Below are 20,300 nucleotides of genomic sequence, written 5' to 3'. Positions count from 1 at the left end.
TTTTCATTACTTTATTCTAATAATCTCCAATAATGCTAGATTTTTCTTAGAAAGAATTTTGGTGAGCTGTTAGGAAAACAATTTCTTGATATAATCATTCTTTATAGTAGAGAAGTGTTATATAACATGTTTAGATATTGAGTGCAGAGTACTTCTTAGGTGAAAGTTCAACTGGAACTAACCTACCAGGTTTTGGAGCGAGGAAGAGAGAGAGAGACAGGCTAGATGTCTTGGGCATTATCATGTTGTTGTCTGCTGTCCGTTGACTTGATTCGGACACATACCACTACCAAAACCAAACCCAGTGCCGTCGAGCGATTCCGACTCATAGCAACCCTATAGGACAGAGTAGAACTGCCCCATAGAGTTTCCAAGGAGCACCTGGTGGATTCGAACTGCCGACCCTTTGGTTAGCAGCCGTAGCACTTAACTACCGTGCCACCAGGGTTTCCGATTCCGACTCATATATGACAGTAGAGCTGCCCCATAGAGTTTTCTAGGCTGGGAGCAGATCTCCAGGTCTTTTCTCCTGCAGAGCAGCTGGTGGGTTTGAACTGTTGACCTTTTCGTTAGCAGCTGAGCGCTTAGGTTTTCAGTTGACTTTATTTCAGATAGTGCTTCTAGAGGCCAGTAAGGGAATAGACATTTGTTTTCTATGTTGCAGGGGGTAAGTAGGATATGAAGTAGAATTTTGCCCTTATTTTCTCTTGTCGTACAGTAAAATTCTGGGATATGCCTTGATAATTATTATCATGGTTGTTGAGCAGTGACAGACCTTGTCAAGATGTAAGGAATTTATTCAACTGATTGTCCAAAATGTTTTTCAGATTTTTTTCTTATAAACTGTAGAGAGTCATTGAGTTTTAAAGTTGAAATGAAGCTTAGACATCCATCTGCTTCTTCTTACCAGAGAACAAATTGAGACCTAAGAAAGTTGTGACTAAGTCACTTAACTAATTAGTGCAGAACTGAAACTAAAATCCACGTCTCTGCATAGTCCACTAGTTGTTCTCTATTTCCCACCCACCCTGCTCACTCCCCAGACTATACCATTTTGTAGTAGGCATCTTCATGTTAGAATTTGTTAGCCCTACTTTGTGAGAAAGGAGCCCTGGTGGAGCAATGGTTAAGTGCTTGGTTTCTCACCAAACTCGGTTTCTCACCAGGTGCACCAAAGGAGAATGATGTGGCAGTCTGCTTCTGTAAAGATTACAGCCTTGGAAACCCTATGGAGCAGTTATACTCTCTCCTGTAAGGTTGCTGAGTCGGAATTGACTCCAAGGCAATGGGTTTGGTCATTTACTTTGTAAGAAGAGTTGTATAGTTTTACATAACTTTATTACTCATATTGTAAACTATTGTGTCTCTTTCAAAAATAGAGTTTTAAAACAATAAATGTGTAAAAAAGGAAATACAATAAAAAAAAAATTCCATTCTCTGTAGCCTATTATACAAACATTTAAATGGTATTCCACACTGATATTTGAATTTTAAAACTTGAAGGAAGGGCCCATTGATAAGGAAGATATTCACATTGTCATCCATATGACTTCTCTGTGGTAGATAGAAGGGCTCCAAGAGTAAGAAAAAAAGTCTTGAGTAAATGAGGTGTTAAAATGTGCATCTGCGGTTGAAGTCTTAAAATATCGTATTTTAACTTTTTTTTTTCTGTTTTAGGATTTGAGCCTCCTTGATTATAATAGAGAACTCCTTCCCAGTGTGTGAATTTCCAAATTTGTCTTTTTTCCTTCTTTACATACCACTTTGAGTTCTCCATAATTTTCTGCTGTTGATAATTTTGTTTTATTGTTTTAGTTAAAAACGTATTTTTCTGAGATTTATTTAATAGGACTTTCTTTGAGAGCTGTATGATAATAAAGTCTTTCTAAGTCTACTATCTCTGTGAGATAGATAGCTTATTACCCTGATATGCTTTAATGTCTTTTCCAAAGACAAGTTGCCACTTGTCATTTTTGCTTCTGAAAAATAAAAGTATGACTTACTCACATTTTTAGTGCTTTATTATTATAAAAACAGTCTTAAATGTTGAATGTAGTTATACAGACACTTAAATGGTATTCTGCACTTATATTTGAATTTATACAAATTTATGCATTTTGATCTTTCGAAGCCATTAATCCATGGTGTGAGCAAATACCATTTATATTGCCTGGGCCTGCAGTCTTGTGTATGACAGCCCACCTGTTTTTCTGCAGCTTTCGGATCTGTCTTTGCCTTAGCATCCAGAGAGCTAAAGATCATCAGTCATGAGTCTGGACAACCTTGAGGCAACTTAGAATCTTCTGGCATTGATTCAGGCCTGCGAATTATGAACTTTTTCCTTTTTACTTTGGGAGTGATACACTAGCTTTTGGAAGACCAGATGCTGACTCATCTAGCTCAGTGCAGTTATATTCGAAGCTAGATGGAGATGATGGGAACACCAAACAGATGATTAATGTCTTATATTTGTTAGCACTCCCAGGCAGATTCCAGCACAAGTGCCTTAAGTGATGTACCAGTGCCTGAAGGAAGCAGCACCTGTACAGTCATCCCTGTTTTTTGCGTACGGTCTTATGAGATTTAAGATAATGGAAATACATGAAATGTTACGTCCCCATAATACTATCATGGTCTTTCCTTAGTAACAGTAATTTTAAAATCAGTAGAGCCTGAACTCCCCAAAAGTAAAAAACATAATTTCTTTATCATTCATTTTACTCGCATGTGTACATTGTAGTACAATTAGCTTCATATTTTAGTAGTCATTCAGTAACAGCTTCTCTAATTGGTAGGAGATTAAGTACTACTATATGAAGTGAGTTTGGCTTGGCTCCTAATGTACACCAGGAACAGCCTCTTTGATTCGTTTGTTAATTAAAATATTTATTGAATGTCTACCATGTGTAGACTGGAAGAGATTCATATTAATGCCTATTCCCAAGAAAGGCAATCTCACTGTATGCGGAAGTTATTGAACAATATCGTCAATAGCACATGCAAGTAAAATTTTGTTGAAGATCATTCAAAAGTGGCTGTAGCAGTTTATCAACAGGGAACTTCCAGAAATTAAAGACAGATTCACAAGAGGACGTGGAACCAGGGATATCATTGCTGATGTCAGATGGATCCTAGCTGAAAGCAGAAAATACCAGAAAGATGTTTACTTGTGTTTTATTGACTATGCAAGGTCATCCGACTGTGTGGATCACAACAAATTACGGATAACATTGCAAAGAATGGGAATCCCTGAAAGTTAATTGTGCTTATGAGGAACCTGTACATAGATCAAGAGGCAGTTGTTTGAACAGAACAAGAAGATACTGCATGGTTTAAAGTCAGGAAAGGTGTGGGTCAGGGCTGTGTCCTTTCACCATACTTACTCAATCTGTATGTTGAGCAAATAGCCCGAGAATATGGACTATTTGAAGAAGAACGGGGCATCAGGATTAGAGGAAGACTCATTAACAACCTGCAATATGCAGATAACAACCTTGCTTGCTGAGAGTGCAGAGGACTTGAAGTACTTACTAATGAAGATCAAAGACCACAGCCTTCAGTATGGATTACAGCTCAACATAAAGAAATAAAGAAAACAAAAATTCTCAACTGGACCAATAAACAACATCATGAGAAGCAGAGAAAAGATTGAAGTTGTTAAGGATTTCATTTTACTTGGAACCCCAGTCCACATCCATGGAAGCAGCAGTCAAGAAACTAAATGATGCATTGCATTGGGCAAATTTGCTGCAGACGACCTCTTTAAAGTGTTAAAAAGCAAAGGTGTCAACTTGAAGACTAAGGTGCACCTGACCCAAGCCATGCTGTTTTCAGTTACCTCATGTGCATGCAAAAACTGGATGGTGAATAAGAGCACCTAAGAAGAGTTGATTCCTTTGAATTATGGTGTTGGCAAAGGATGTTGAATATACAATGGACTGCCAAAAGAACAAACAAATCTGTCTCGGAAGAAGTAAAACTAGAATGCTCCTTAGAAGCAAGGATGCGAGACTACGTCTCACATACTTTAGACATGTTATCAGGAGGGATCAGTCCTTGGAGACGGACATCATGCTTGGTAAAGTAGAGGGTCAGTGAAAAAGAGAAAGACCTTCAACGAGATGTATTGACACAGTGGCTGCAACAATGGGCTCAAGCATAACGACGACTGTGAGGATGCACAGGACTGGGCAGTGTTTCATTCTGTTGTACACAGGGTCGTTATAAGTCGGAACTGACTCGATGGTACCTAACAACAACACCAACCATGTGTAAGGCACTACTCTAGATGCTGGGGCAAACAAAGGGTAAAAATCCCTGACCTTGGGGAGCTTATATTCTCATGGATTCTTCTTTCTCACGGTGAGAATATTTTTGGCCACAGTTACACTAACTGATAGATTCCCACTCTCTAGCATTTTTTTTTAGCATTCCTTAGTTCCTTTTGATTGCAGACAGCACCTTGACGTTTACTTCAGTATCATCTAAGCCCAGATTTTAAAAGTCATGTTTTCATAGTCACGTAAGTTCAGTTAAATAATACGTGCAGTCAAATCTTGAAAAGTAATTTTGATTCTTGCATAATTGTTACAGTTATTAACTTGGCAAGGTGGGAAGTTTGTTTCAAAGCAGGTGCTTCTCAAAGTATTTATTCAAATGAGCTATACTTCAGAAAGGATGCTGATAAAGCCTGGAAATAAAGTCTCTTTACAATAACTTTTAGGCTTTATTTTCACTATAGTTTCTTAAACTTACACGAAAAGAACACTTCGGTTTTTCCTTTTTTGCCTAGTTCCCTGTTACCTAACATACATAATACTTTAACAAATGATTTTTTTTGCATGTGTTTTATTTATTTTCTAACAAACCTATGTGAATGCATTTAAGTTCTGTTTAAGTTTGTCAGTTTTTTTCATTTCATGGTGCACTATTTCATTACAGCTCTTTGTTCATAGTGTGAGTACTAATTATATGTTAAGGCCTTTGTATAAAAAAAAAAATTTTTTTTTTTAGTAGTTATCTTGCTTTTACTTCATAGATACATCCGAACTTCCTGAGGGACTGAATTACTGGGCTGAGGGCTAGGGACCATGGTCTTAGGGAATACCTAACTCAATTGGCATAACATAGTTTATAAAGAAAATGTTCTACCTTCTATTTTGGTGAGTAGTGTCTGGTGTCTTAAAAGCTTGTGAGCGGCCATCTAAGACACTCCGCTGGTCTTACCCCTTCTGGAACAAGAGAGAATGAAGAAAACCAAAGACACAAGGAAAAGATTAGTCTAAAGGACTAATGGATCACATCTTCCACAGCCTCCACCAGACTGCGTCCAGCACAACTAGACGGTTCTCAGCTACCACCACTGACTGCTCTGACAGGGATCACAAGAGAGGGTGCTGGACAGAGCTGGAGAAAAATATAGAACAAATTCTAACTCAAAAAAAAAAAAAAAAGACCAGACTTACTGGTCTGACAGAGACTGGAGAAACCTTGAGAGTATGGCCCCTGGACATCCTTTTAAACTCAGTACTGAAGTCATTCCTGAGGTTCACCCTTCAGCCACAGATTAGACAGGCCCGTAAAACAAAACTCTGTGAAAAAGAGGAAGACCCTCAACGAGATGGCCTGACACAGTGGCTGCAACAATGGGCTCAAGCATAACAACAATTGTGAGGATGGCGCAGGACTGGGCAGTGATTCATTCTGTTGTACATAGGGTCGCTATGAGTCAGAATCGACTCGACAGCACCTAACAACAACATAAAACAAAATGAGACTAAATGGGCACACTGGCCCAGGGGCAAGGATGAGAAGGCAGGAGGGGACAGGAAAGCTGGTAAGGGAGAACCCAAGGCTGAGAAGGGGAGAGTGTTGACATGTCACGGTGCTGGACACCAATGTCACAAAACAATGTGTAGTAATTGTTTAATGAGAAACTAATTGCTGTGTAAATCTTCCTCTAAAGCACAAAAAAAAAAAAAAAAATTGTCCTTTTACAGCAGTGGCCAAAATTGTAAAATGTACTAGCTCAGTCATTCCTTGGGTTCCTCTTAATCCCTTTTAGGGTAAAATGGAATGTCCTTTCAATTCTGCCAACACATTCAGTGCCTGCAACAGCCATTTACCAATGGTACTTATTTTAGCCTAAAAAGATTAATGCAGTTTCAGAAGTACTTCCTTAGACTCAGGCAGATTTCTTACCTAAACTGTATTAAACTAAAGGACTTCTTTAAGTCTTCAAAAATTCTGTTATGTCTACAGCCAGCATTTGTTCATGCAACAGCTAGATCTGTAAGAAGTAGTAGTTTTGATTTACAAAAAAAAATTCAGTTGTGTCTTTCCCCCTTTTTTTTAACCTAGATGCTTAAGGCTAAGTAATTACTATAGTATCAAGAGGTAGTGAGGAAGCTAAACAGATCTAAAAACATGGAACTAGTGAGAGGGAATATTAGTTCTTAAAAAATTCAATCTGAGTTATTGATCCCTCTTTCAGACACTTAAATGCAGCAATTTCCCAGGGTTCTGGCTTCTTCTCTTTCCTCTTCCCTCTTTAAAGGTGCTTTTTTGCATTTATAAATTAATACAAGCTTAATGCATAAATTTTGGGAAAATAGCAAAAAATGCAAAGGAAAAAATAATCTCATTCCACCACACAAAGATAACATTCTTAATGTTTTTATATATGTCTTACTAGTATTTTGTCTGTGCTTGTATATACATTTTCTCTACAAAAATAATATCCATACTATTTTGTAGCCTGCCTTTTCTATTGTAAAGATATCTATATTTCAATAAATATTCATTTACAAAATCATTTTTAATGGCTGGAGAGTATTCCATGCCTGTATCATAATTTATGCAATTCCTGTTACTTGTTGTTTAAATTGTTCCAATGAATAAATATTGTACATTTCTGATTTTTTCTCTAGAAGTATCATTCTTAGTCCAAGAATAATCATATATTAATGTTTTTGGTACATAATACTGCTTTAGTTAGGCAGGGTGATGGAGAAGAAATGAAGTCAAATAACCCAGACGCAAATTTAAACAAAGCCGTGGTCAGTTCTCAGTTATCCTCTTGCAAATTAATTGAGGATAAGGCACTGCAGGGACCTGAGACTATCCCTTGCTGGGTAATTAGGCTACTTGCTGATTAGTGCTAATGACTGCCCTCACTTTCTAGGAGCTAGAGGAAAAGAGCAAAACTTTGAGGCCGGGATAGCTGTTGGGAAGGGAATACGGCCGTGGGTATTGGGGAAGGTGCAAATCTATTTGGCACGGGATATCAAATTATTGACTACGTCATTAAATTGTCCTCCAGAAAACTTCAAGACAAGGGAGGAGGAGAGTTGAAAGGAGTAAGTAGGAAGCTCATCTGTAATGGTCTTTATTCTCCCATATTGAGAGGTGTCTTAGGCTGGGTTCTCTAGAAAAGCAAAATCAGTAAAGTACATATATATATATATAGAGAGAGAGATTTATATCAAGGAAATGGCTCACGCAGTGTTTAGAGGCTATAGCCTCCCAAGTCCATGGGACAGGAAAGAGGCTTCTCTGGATTCATGTAGCTGCAGGGGCTGGTGAACCCAAGACAGGAGAGCAGTGCTGTTGCAGGCTGTCAAGATCTGCGAATCTCAAGACTGGCAGGCAAGACCATTGGTAAGCTGCTAGCCCAAGTCCCAAGAACTGGAGGTCAGAGGAACAGGAACCAGCTGCAGGATCTGGAACAAGCAAAAGCCCCAGCAAAGAGAACAAGAAGGACTAGTTGACAGAGGACAGAGAGATGAAGGCTGAGGGGGCAGTGAGCCGCCACAGACCCTACTCCTGCCAGTACCACTCGGCAGATCCCATCATGGGGGTGATCGCCACAGGAAGTGATCACAACATTATACAACTGCCAAAACACAGAGTCATGGCCCAGCCAAATTGACACACAAGAGGGAAAGAGAAGTGCATAAATTTGGAAAATGGAAGTTACTAATTAGGAATGAATAAGAGAATTTTGAACAGCATTTGAGTACCCAACTGAAGCCAGCTGTTAGTTACCCTTGAGTCTGTTCTGACTCGTGGTAACCCCATGTGTACAGAGTAGAACTGCTCCACAGGCTTTCCAAGGCTGTGACCTTTCAAAAGCAGATCGCCTGGCCTGTCTTCTGAGGCACCTGTGGTTGGATTTAAACCTCTGCCCAGGTACTTCTAGAATAATTCATTTCTGGTTGAGGTAATGAGTATGGTAAGAGTCATTCCTGTATCTTTTTAAAAAGGGCCTAATATCTTAATTCTTAGTAAATGTGGCAATGACTCCTAAAAAAAAAAAAAGACTCCTAAAGCTAAGTCATTATTAGATGGAGGAAGAATATAATTTACTTTCCTAGAAAAGATATTTTTAATAAAAAAAACTTGTAAATAATATTGAGGCTTTAAAATCTTAAAACTTCAAGATGGTTTAACTGTTAGAAGTTCCTGGTACATACTACGTGCTCTCCAGTATGCAAGGCCTTGTGCTAAACTCTTCATATACTTTAAATTATTTAATCCTCACAACATTTCTGAAGCGTCTTCTGGAAGAATTATGTTGCAGATGAGAAAATTGAGTTCAAGAAAGGTTGAGTGACTTACCCAAGGTCAAAAAGTAAGTTTTAAAACCGGGATTTAAACCCAGGTGCACTAACTTGAAGAACTCTGAAGTGTTGCAGATTCTGTTTTTGTTCCTTTTGAATCTGAAGTTCTCTGGAGATATTTATCTAATAAATTTAGAAATGTTGCTGTGATGGCAGCTGATCAGTCTCCTTTCAGCCTAAATTAAGGTTAATTGCAAGCAATCACTATGCATACAACGGAATGTTGCTTTTAACCTGTCAGTGTTATCAGAATATGCCAAGCATGTGGAGATTAAAACTTGAAAAATGATCAAGGTTAGAGCTATTTGGACTGCATATGCCAAAGAAAAATGTTTTACCAGTAACACTTTAAAGCATGTGATGTTTGGAACTTTTAATCATGTGAGCTAATTTTTTTTTTTTAAATGTGAGCTAATTTTATGTTTAAGAGGTTATGATGATGAAGGCTCAAGGTTTCAACTTTGATTTTCAGAACCTCAAAATTTGATTAATTATATGAATGGACTATGAAATTCATTTATTACTGCAACATAAGAAACTTCAGGAAGAAAACCATGTCTTCTCTGTATGGTACATGATTAAGGCAAATTGGTGGAGGGAAATGGTCTGAGACATACAAATTGCTTTTAGTAAGTACGGCAAACCTTTAAAACTGCATTAGGAAAGTATTAATTATTAATTCTCAACTGTTTACTGACCTACTATGTACCCCTTCTGCTCTTGCCCTCCTAGAATATATTCTCCACACAGCAGCCAGCATAATGTTTCAAAAGTAAATCAGAACTTTTCACTTCTCTGCCAGAAACTGTCCAATGGCTTCCAGTCATGCTTTAAACATGCCAAATTGGTGCCCACCTCAGAATTTTTATATTTGCTCTTTCCCTTGCCTGAAATGCTCTTTCCCCAGTTCTTTGCATGGCTTGCTTCCTCATTCTTTCAGGTCTCTACTCAAATATCCCTGACCATCCTTTCTAAAATATTGCTCCGGCCTCTCACTGGTCACTCTGAATCCTTATCTTGCATCATTTCTCTTCACAAGTCTTACTGCTGCCTGAAATTATATGTTTATTCTCTATTTGCCACCTCTACTAGAATATAAATTTTGTGAGGGCAGGGACTTTGTCTTGGGTATTGCTGTATCCCCAGTGCTTGGAACAGTTCCTAGAACACAATAGGTGCTCAAAAAATATTTGTTGATGGGAACAGTAGAATGAGTTAATAGGAATATGAATTCATCTGAGGTTAAATAACCTTTTGCTTTGGATAATATAGTTTAGGAGTTGGCATCCTTTCAAACATGGTTCAGACCCCAATTGTTGCCTAGTAGGGGTAGGTGAGGGACTGAGCCTATGCTGATTCATTCAAGCCCTTGACAGTCCCCAGCACCTAGAACTCCAGTGCCTGGCACAGCCTGGGAACTTTATAAACACTGAGTCCTTACCCTGGAGTGGGTGATTGCTACAGGTCATTCTTGAAAAAAGACCAGCAAGTGGATTATTAGAAACAATAGGTAGAGGAGGAAGAAGGACTGTGAATTTATCTATTATGTATCATGTACTTTTCTGACCTGTTTACCTCATTTAATCCTCAAAATCGTGTTGTAAGGCAAGGCAATTATCTTGTTTCAGTGATAAAGGTTTTTTATGCTATAGATAGAAACTGCAAGCCTTTAAGATGTAACACGAAGCTTTAGCTAAATCTTGTGCTCCTCTGCAGGACTCAAGCAAGTTTCTCATTCAGCCTTTCACTGTCCACCCCCCTGTTCATCCAATTATTACCAATGGCTATAAAGAGTAATATGTAAGCTCATGGATTTGAGAATCAGACACACCTGCAACTTTTTATGGGCAAGCTATTTAACCTCTTTAAACCTTAGTTTCCTTGTTCTCAAAATGGAAATATTAACACTTTCCTCATACAATTACTGTAAGGGTTAAATAAAATAGCGTATATGTTATGCTTAGCATAGTGTGTGGGACATACAAAAACAAACAAAAAGAAACCCACGCCCATTGCCACTGAGTTGATTCCGGTTCATAACGACCCTATAGGACAGAGTAGAACTGCCCCTTAGGGTTTCTAAGGAGCGCCTGTTGGATTTGAACTGCTGACCTTTTGGTTAGTAGCTGAACGTTTAACCACTGCACCACCAGGGGTCCATGTGGCAATACATATTAAATAGATGAAAGATGGTTGTTTTTAAGTTTTAGTTTTTGCATTTCTTATGTTAACACTCCTGTAAGGTCAGTACTATCATTTATCCCCATTTTATGCATAATGAGTCTGAGGGTAACAGAGATCAAATAACCCAACTAAGCTTACACAGGTAACAACTGGTGAACTCAGAGCTTGAAATTAGGTCTGTGACTCCTAAGTCTGTTTTCCAAACCACTACACTATACTGCCTCCCCTATTAAATCCTGACTGCGTGTACAACCAGGAGTCCCTGGGTGGTGCAAACAGTTAATCACTGAGTACTAATCAGAAGGTTATCAGTTTGAATCCAGCCAGAGGCATTTCAGAAGAAAGGCCTGATGATCTATTTTAGAAATGTCACAGACGTGAGAATCCTATGGATGGCAGGTCTACTTTGAAACGCATGTGGTTGCCATAAGTTGGAATCAACTCAATGGCAAGTGGTACTGGTTCTAGGTGTACAACTAGCCATATATTAACTTCTTTAGAGCTGCCACATTGGAGTTGTTTATCCAGAAGGAAAGACAAACTTGCGAGGGCTTAATGACTCTTTTTTAAAAATGCTCTACTAAGGTATAAGGAGTCCTGGTGGCACAGTGGTTAAGTGCCCTTCTGCTAACCGAGAGGTTGACAGTTTGAACCCACCAGCACCAGGAGACCAGTGTGACACAGCGCTGGAGGCGGCACACGGAGCAAGAGAGCTGAGTGCCTGTGCGCAGGAGGCTTCCTGGCAGAGTGGGGTGCCTCTGGGCACTTACTGGCGGAGCCGGGCTTGCCGACCCACGGAGTAAGAGAGCTGAGTGCCTTCTGGCTGAGGTTTACTGGCAGAGAGGAATGCCTCCACGCACTTATCCGTGGTGCTACAGGGCTTTGGAATACTTACGCCAGCAGGGCAGAGGCAAGTGGTGAGGCCTGAGGGGCCAAGAGACCAAGAAACCAGGAAGCGGAAGCTGAAGAGACAAGGAACAAGGGAAGCCGAGCTGCCTCAGTCCCCAGGGGTATGGCCACGACCTCTGGGCTCTCAAAGGGTGGAGCCATGGCCTCTGGAATTTCTAAGGGTGGAGTCACTACTCATATGGACTGGGAGAATGGTGCACCTAAAGCCACTGGAGCCAAGTTGCCATTCCAGTGGGCCTGGAAGGTGGGGTTGAAGCCCAGGGCTGAGGGGCCTACACTCAAAATCCAGAGAGTGTGGCCAACACCCAGAGTCTTGAGGGCAGGGCCATTGTGTGAATGGTCTCAGAGAACTGAGGATTATATTCAAGCCTTGAGTGGTAATGTAATGTGTTCTGCTGACTTGCTTGATGCCTGTTATCCCTTCTTTCCCTCCAATTTCTCCTATTTGTAATGGGAATGCCTAGCTTGTGCCTGTTTTCACCATTGTACTTTGGAAGCATATAACTTATATTCTAGATTTCACATATGAGGAAGAAGTTTTGGATTTTAAACTTGGAGTTGATTTAAGACTTTTGCTGTAATATGATGGGGTGAATAGGTTTTATGTGTGGCAAGGACATGAATTTTGGGGGGGCCAAAGGGTGGCATGTCGTGAATTGAATTGTGTCCCCCCAAAAATGTGTATCATTTTGATTATGCCATGATTCCCAGTATTGTGTGATTGTCCACTGTTTTGTCATCTTATGTGATTTTCCTATGTGTTGTAAATCCTATCTCTGTGATGTTGAAAAAATGGAATTAGCAGCAGTTATGTTAATGTTAATGAGGTAGGACTCAATCTACAAGACTGGATTGTGTCTTTAGCCAATTTCTTCTTTTTTTTTTTTTAATAATTTTTATTGAGCTTTAAGTGAACGTTTACAAATCAAGTCAGTCTTACACACATAAGCTTATGTACACCTTACTCCATACTCCCACTTACTCTCCCCCTAATGAGTAAGCCCTTCCAGTCCCTCCTTTCTTGACAATTTTGCCTGTTTCTAACCCTCTCTACCCTCCCATCTCCCCTCCAGACAGGAGATGCCAACACAGTCTCAAGTGTCCACCTGATACAAGTAGCTCACTCTTCATCAGCATCTCTCTCCTACCCATTGTCCAGTCCCTTCCATATCTGATGAGTTGTCTTCGGGAATGGTTCCTGTCCTGGGCCAACAGAAGGTTTGGGGACCATGACCGCCGGGATTCCTCTAGTCTCAGTCAGACCATTAAGTCTGGTCTTTTTATGAGAATTTGGGGTCTGCATCCCACTGATCTCCTGCTCCCTCATGGATTCTCTGTTGTGCTCCCTGTCAGGGCAGTCATCGGTTGTGGCCGGGCACCATCTAGTTCTTCTGGTCTCAGGATGATATAAGTCTCTGGTTCCTGTGGCCCTTTCTGTCTCTTGGGCTCATAGTTATTGTGTGACCTTGGTGTTCTTCATTCTCCTTTGATCCAGGTGGGTTGAGACCAACTGATGCATCTTAGATGGCCACTTGTTAGCATTTAAGACCCCAGACGCCACACTTCAAAGTGGGATGCAGAATGTTTTCTTAATAGAATTTATTTTGCCAATTGACTTAGAAGTCCCCTTAAGCCATAGTCCCCAAACCCCCGCCCTTCCTCCTCTGACCTTTGAAGCATTCAGTTTATCCCGGAAACTTCTTTGCTTTTGGTCCAGTCCAGTTGAGCTGAACTTCCGTGTATTGAGTATTGTCTTTCCCTTCACCTAAAGTAGTTCTTACCTACTAACTAATCAGTAAATAACCCTCTCCCACCCTCCCTCCCTCCCCCGCTCATAACCACAAAAGTATGTGTTCTTCTCAGTTTATACTATTTCTCAAGATCTTATAATAGTGGTCTTATACAATATTTGTCCTTTTGCCTCTGACTAATTTTGCTCAACATAATGCCTTCCAGGTTCCTCCATGTTATGAAATGTTTCACAGATTCGTCACTGTTCTTTATCGATGCGTAGTATTCCATTGTGTGAATATACCACAATTTATTTACCCATTCATCCGTTGATGGACACCTTGGTTGCTTCCAGCTTTTTGCTATTGTAAACAGAGCTGCAATAAACATGGGTGTGCATATATCTGTTCTTGCGAAGGCTCTTATTTCTCTAGGGTGTATACCGAGGATTGGGATTTCTGGGTTGTATGATAGTTCTATCTCTAACTTTTTAAGAAAACACCAGATGGATTTCCAAAGTGGTTGTATCATTTTACATTCCCACCGGCAGTGTATAAGAGTTCCAATCTCTCCGCAGCCTCTCCAACATTTATTATTTTGTGTTTTTTAGATTAATACCAGCCTTGTTGGAGTGAGATGGAATCTCATCGTAGTTTTAATTTGCATTTCTCTAATGGCTAATGATCGGGAGCATTTTCTCATGTATCTGTTAGCTGCCTGAATATCTTCTTTAGTGAAGTGCATGTTCATATCCTTTGTCCACTTTTTGATTGGGTTGTTTGTCTTTTTGTGGTTGAGTTTTAACAGAATCATATAGATTTTAGAGATCAGGCGCTGGTCAGAGATGTCATAGCTGAAAATTCTTTCCTAGTCTATAGGGTCTTTTTACTCTTTTGGTGAAGTCTTTAGATGAGCATAGGTGTTGATTTTTAGGAGCTCCCAGTTATCTGGTTTCTTCTCTTCATCATTTTTGGTAATGTTTTGTATTCTGTTTACGCCTTGTATTAGGGCTCCTAACGTTGTCCCTATTTTTTCTTCCATGATCTTTATCGTTTTAGTCTTTATGTTTAGGCCTTTGATCCACTTGGAGTTAGTTTTTGTGCATGGTGTGAGGTATGGGTCCTGTTTCATTTCTTTGCAAATGGATATCCAGTTATGCCAGCACCGTTTGTTAAAAAGACTATCTTTTCCCCAATTAACTGACACTGGGCCTTTGTCAAATATCAGCTGCTCATATATGGATGGATTTATATCTGGGTTCTCAATTCTGTTCCATTGGTCTATGTGCCTGTTGTTGTACCAGTACCAGGCTGTTTTGACTACTGTGGCTGTATAATAGGTTCTAAAATCAGGTACAGTGAGGCTTCCCACTTCCTTCTTCTTTTTCAGTAATGCTTTACTTATCCGAGCCTTCTTTCCCTTCCATATGAAGTTGGTGATTTGTTTGTCCATCACATTAAAAAATGTCTTTGGAATTTGGATCGGAAGTGCGTTGTATGTATAGATGGCTTTTGGTAGAATAGACATTTTTAGTATATTAAATCTTCCTATCCACGAGCAAGCTATGTTTTTCCACTTAAGTAGGTCCTTTTTAGTTTCTTGTAGTAGTACTTTGTAGTTTTCTTTATATAGGTCTTTTACATCTTTGGTAAGATTTATTCCTAAGTATTTTATCTTCTTGGGGGCTACTGTGAATGGTATTGATTTGGTGATTTCCTCTTCGATGTTCTTTTTGTTGATGTAGAGGAATCCAAGTGATTTTTGTACGTTTATCTTATAACCTGAGACTCTGCCAAACTCTTCTATTAGTTTCAGTAGTTTTCTGGAGGATTCCTTAGGGTTTTCTGTGTATAACATCATGTCATCTGCAAATGGAGATAATTTTACTACCTCCTTGCCAATCCAGATGCCCTTTATTTCTTTGTCTAGCCTAATTGCTCTGGCTAGGACCTCTAGCACAATGTTGAATAAGAGCGGTGATAAAGGGCATCCTTGTCTGGTTCCCGTTCTCAAGGGAAATGCTTTCAGGCTCTCTCCATTTAGAGTGATGTTGGCTGTTGCCTTTGTATAGATGCCCTTTATTATGTTGAGGAGTTTTCCTTCAATTCCTATTTTGGTAAGAGTTTTTATCATAAATGGGTGTTGGACTTTGTCAAATGCCTTTTCTGCATCAAGTGATAAGATCATGTGGTTTTTGTCTTTTGTTTTATTTATGTGGTGGATTACATTGATGGTTTTTCTAATATTATACCAGCCTTGCAACCTGGTATAAATCCCACTTTGTCGTGGTGGATTATTTTTTTTATATGTTGTTGAATTCTATTGGCTAGAATTTTGTTGAGGATTTTTGCATCTATGTTCTTGAGGGATATAGGTCTGTAATTTTCTTTTTTTGTGATGTCTTTACCTGGTTTTGGTATCAGGGATATGGTGGCTAGCCAATTTCTTTTGAGATATAAAAGAGAAGTGAGCAGAGAGACACAGGGACCTCATACCACCAAGAAAGCAGTGCCAGGAGCAGAGCACATCCTTTGGACCTGAAGTTCCTGCACTGAAATGCTCCCAGACCAAGGGAAGACTGATGAGAAGAACCTTCCCCCAGAACTGACAGAGGAAGCCTTCCCCTAGAGCTGGTGACCTGAATTTGGACTCCTAGCCTCCTAGACCATGAGAGAATAAATTTATCTTTGTTAAAGCCATCCACTTGTGGTATTTCTGTTATAGCAGCACTAGACAACTAAGATACCTTCCTAGTCAGTGCTATCCCCGCCCCATATAGATAACCATTCTTTCATCCATGATTCAATGTCCATATATTAGTTTTGCCTGATTTTGAACTTCATATGAATGGATACATGGTATGCTCTCTTGTGTGTTTGGCTTCTTTATCCAACATTATTTTGGGGTAGCCCATTGTATGAACATAAAAAGTATTTATCTGTGATACTGTTGTATGACATTTAGCTTGTTTCTATTTGGGGACTGTTATGATTAAAACTGCTGTGAACATTTGTGTTATGTCTTTTGTTAAACACGTGCACTTATTTTCTTGGATATATGTGCAGGAGTGGAATTTTCATATCATAGGGTAAGCATACGTTTAGCTTTTGTAGCTAAACGTATAACACTTTTCCAAAGTGGTTTTGCAGTTGACACTCCCATCAGCAAAATATGAGAGCTCCAGTTGCTCCACATACTCACCAACATTTGATAGTATCAGTCTTTTTTGTACTAACTGGCTTTCATATTTGAGAAAGATGGATCTATCAGTGTGGTTGAAAAAGGAAAATTAAACTAATGGGTGGAAGATGGAGAGAAGTTTTAGCTCAGCATAAAGAAGAGCTCTGAGTTTATCACTTGCTACCTGTGTGTAAGTTTAGCTAGTTATTTACTCTCTCTAATCCTGAGCTAGGAGCCCTGGTGGTGCAGTGATTAAAGCACTCAGCTGATAACCAAAAGGTTGGTGGTTCAAACCCACCAGCTGCTCTGTGCGAGAAAGATGTGGCAGTCTGCTTCTGTAAAGATTATAGCCTTGGAAACCCTATTGGGGCAGTTCTTTCCTGTCCTATAGGATTGCTATGAGTTGGAATTGACTCAGCAGCAACAGGTTTGGTTTTGGGTTTTTTAATTCTCAGTTGTCTTATGTATTAAATGATGATAAATGATACTACTGACTTCATAGGAGTGTTGTAAGCACTACATGAATTGAGAAATGTAAAAAGCCTTAAAAGCTCTTGCCATTTTTTTAAGGCATACTATATGGAATTGACATAACAGCAGGGGTTTTAGTTTTTTTTTTTGTTTATGTGCCATACACTGTGCTAAGTATAACAAATAACTATCTTATGTAATCTGTACAACACCATGTGAGGAAGGTGTTAATATTTTCATTTTAAGAATGAGAAAACTAAAGCTTAAAATTACCACTAAAAGTCCCGTAAAATAGAATAGGTTCTCTCCCCACCACTAGAACTTAAGTAGAGGCTGGAGGCCCGTTTGTCAAGAACAATTTAGAGGGGATTCCCTGGCATCAACGAAGTTTGTTTTATAAAACTTCCGTGGATGCAATGTTTACTATTTTGATTCTGAGTTTGGACTAGCAATACTCATGACCTGGAAGAAACTTCTAAGTTGGCTTTCTTCCTCATTTTGTAGAAGTTATTGATGCCTGTCCCTGTGCTCTTTTCGTAACACCTCCTACTAGCTATTTATTTTTTTCTATGTAAACAATGTCAAGGGTTTCCTTTAAGAAGTTAGAGTGGCCTGCCTTACTTACCTGAGTCCCAGACTAACCTCATGTGGAAAGGTTAGTTTTTGGTTTCCTAAAATGAGTAATTTCATGTTCTGCTTTGTGTATATATGGTTTTACTTATTTGTTGTTTAAATTTAGAGTCTTTTTTTTTTAATAATTTTTATTGTGCTTTAAGTGAAAGATTACAAATCAAGTCAGTCTCTCACACAAACACCCGTATACACCTTGCTACACACTCCCGATTACTCTCCCCCTAATGAGATGGCCCACTAGTTCCCTCCGCTCTCTCTTTTCGTGTCCATTTCGCCAGCTTCTAACCCCCTCCACCCTGTCATCTCCCCTCCAGGCAGAAGATGCCAACATAGTCTCAAGTGTCCACCTGATCCAAGAAGCTCACTCCTCACCAGCATCCCTCTCCAACCCATTCTCCAGTGCAATCCATGTCTGAAGAGTTGGCTTCGGGAGTGGTTCCTGTCCTGGGTCAAGAGAAAGCTTCCACACTGGGCTTTTCCATAGGGCCTGTAAAAATATCTGACAGGTATTCCTTTCAGGTTTTCCCCCCACGTGTCTGTCAGTTTGTCATACTGGGGGGGCTTGTGTTTTGCTGTGATGCTGGAAGCTATGCCACCGATATGCAGATACCAGCAGGGTCACCCATGGAGGACAGGTTTCAGCTGAGCCTCCAGACTAAGACAGACGAGGAAGAAGGACCGGGCAGTCTACTTCTGAAAAGCCTTGGCCAGTGAAAACCTTATGAATAGCAGCGGAAAATTGTCTGATATAGTGCTGGAAGAGGAGCCCTCCAGGTTGGAAGGCACTCAAAAAATGACTGGGGAAGAGCTGCCTGCTCAAAGTAGAGTCGATCTTAATGACATGGATGGAGTAAAGCTTTCAGGACCTTCATTTGCTGATGTGGCATGACTCAAAATGAGAAGAAACAGCTGCAAACATCCGTTAATAATTGGGACCTGGAGTGTATGAAGTATGAATCTAGGAAAATTGGAAATTGTCAAAAATGAAATGGAATGCATAAACATCAATATCCTAGGCATTAGTGAACTGAAATGGACTGGTATTGGCCATTTTGAATCGGATAATCATATAGTCTACTATGCTGGAAAGGACAACTCGAAGAGGAATGGTGTCGCATTCATCATCAAAAAGGACATTTCAAGATATATCCTGAAGTACAACACTGTCAGTGATAGGATAATATCCATACGCCTACAAGGAAGACCAGTTAATATGACTATTATTCAAATTTATGCACCAACCACTAGGGCCAAAGATGAAGAAATAGAAGATTTTTATCAGCTGCTGCAGTCTGAAATTTATTGAACATACAATCAAGATGCATTGATAATTACTGGTGATTGGAATGTGAAAGTTGGAAACAAAGAAGGATCCGTAGTTGGAAAATATGGCCTTGGTGATAGAAACGATGTCGGAGATCGAATAATAGAATTTTGCAAGACCAACGACTTCTTCATTGCAAATACCTTCTTTCACCAACATAAACAGCGACTGTACACATGGACCTCGCCAGACGGAACACACAGAAATCAAATTGACTACATCTGTGGAAAGAGACGATGGAAAAGCTCAATATCATCAGTCAAAACAAGGCCAGGGACCGACTGTGGAACAGACCATCAATTGCTCATATGCAAGTTCAAGCTGAAACTGAAGAAAATCAGAGCAAGTCCACAAGAACAAAATATGACCTTGAGTATATCCCACCTGAATTTAGAGACCATCTGAAGAACAGATTTGATGCATTGAACACTGATGACCGAAGACCAGACAAGTTGTGGAATGACATCAAGGACATCATCCATGAAGAAAGCAAGAGGTCACTGAAAAGACAGGAAAGAAAGAAAAGACCAAGATGGATGTCAGAGGAGACTCTGAAACTTGCTTTTGAGCGTCAAGCAGCTAAAGCAAAAGGAAGAATTGATGAAGTAAAAGAACTGAAGAGAAGATTTCAAAGGGCCTCTCGAGAAGACAAAGTAAAGTATCATAATGACATGTGCAAACAGCTGGAGATGGAAAACCAAAAGGGACGAACACACTCGGTGTTTCTCAAGCTGAAAGAACCGAAGAAAAAATTCAAGCCTCATGTTGCAATAGTGAAGGATTCCATGGGGAAAATATTAAACAATGCAGGAAGCATCAAAAGAAAATGGAAGGAATACACAGAGTCATTATACCAAAAAGAATTAGTCGATATTCAACCATTTCAAGAGGTGGGATATGATCAGGAACCGATGGTACTGAAGGAAGAAGTCCAAGCTGTTCTGAAGGCACTGGCGAAAAACAAGGCTCCAGGAATTGATGGAATATCAACTGAGATGTTTCAACAAACAGATGCAGTGCTGGAGGTGCTCACTTGTCTATGCGAAGAAATATGGAAGATACGTTCCTGGCCAACTGATTGGAAGAGATCCATATTTATGCCTATCCCCAAGAAAGGTGATCCAACCGAATGTGGAAATTATAGAACAATATCATTAATATCACATACAAGCAAAATTTTGCTGAAGATCATTCAAAAACAGCTGCAGCAGTATATCAACAGAGAACTGCCAGAAATTCAGGCCAGT

General features: G+C 39.7%; 1 protein-coding gene across 5 annotated transcripts in view; it reads left to right on the top strand.

The window, feature by feature from the left end:
- Positions 1-18,145, top strand: part of TM2D1 (TM2 domain containing 1) — a 78,550-nt gene extending 60,405 nt beyond the window's left edge. The window contains exon 6 of one of the 5 annotated variants that reach the window (XM_049879439.1): positions 18,044-18,145. In XM_049879439.1, coding sequence (XP_049735396.1) covers positions 18,044-18,145 — 102 coding nt within the window. Of the gene's footprint in view, positions 1-1,166; positions 6,451-18,043 lie in introns of those variants that run through there. The other 4 variants (XM_049879437.1, XM_049879438.1, XM_049879434.1 and 1 more) reach the window with 4 other exon arrangements.
- Positions 18,146-20,300: the final 2,155 nt, after the last annotated feature.

The sequence above is a fragment of the Elephas maximus genome, chromosome 3 (genome assembly GCF_024166365.1).
Source record: "Elephas maximus indicus isolate mEleMax1 chromosome 3, mEleMax1 primary haplotype, whole genome shotgun sequence".
NCBI lineage: Eukaryota > Metazoa > Chordata > Mammalia > Proboscidea > Elephantidae > Elephas > Elephas maximus.
The sequence above is the reverse complement of the archived record's forward strand: the minus strand, read 5'-3'. Positions and strand labels throughout refer to the sequence as shown.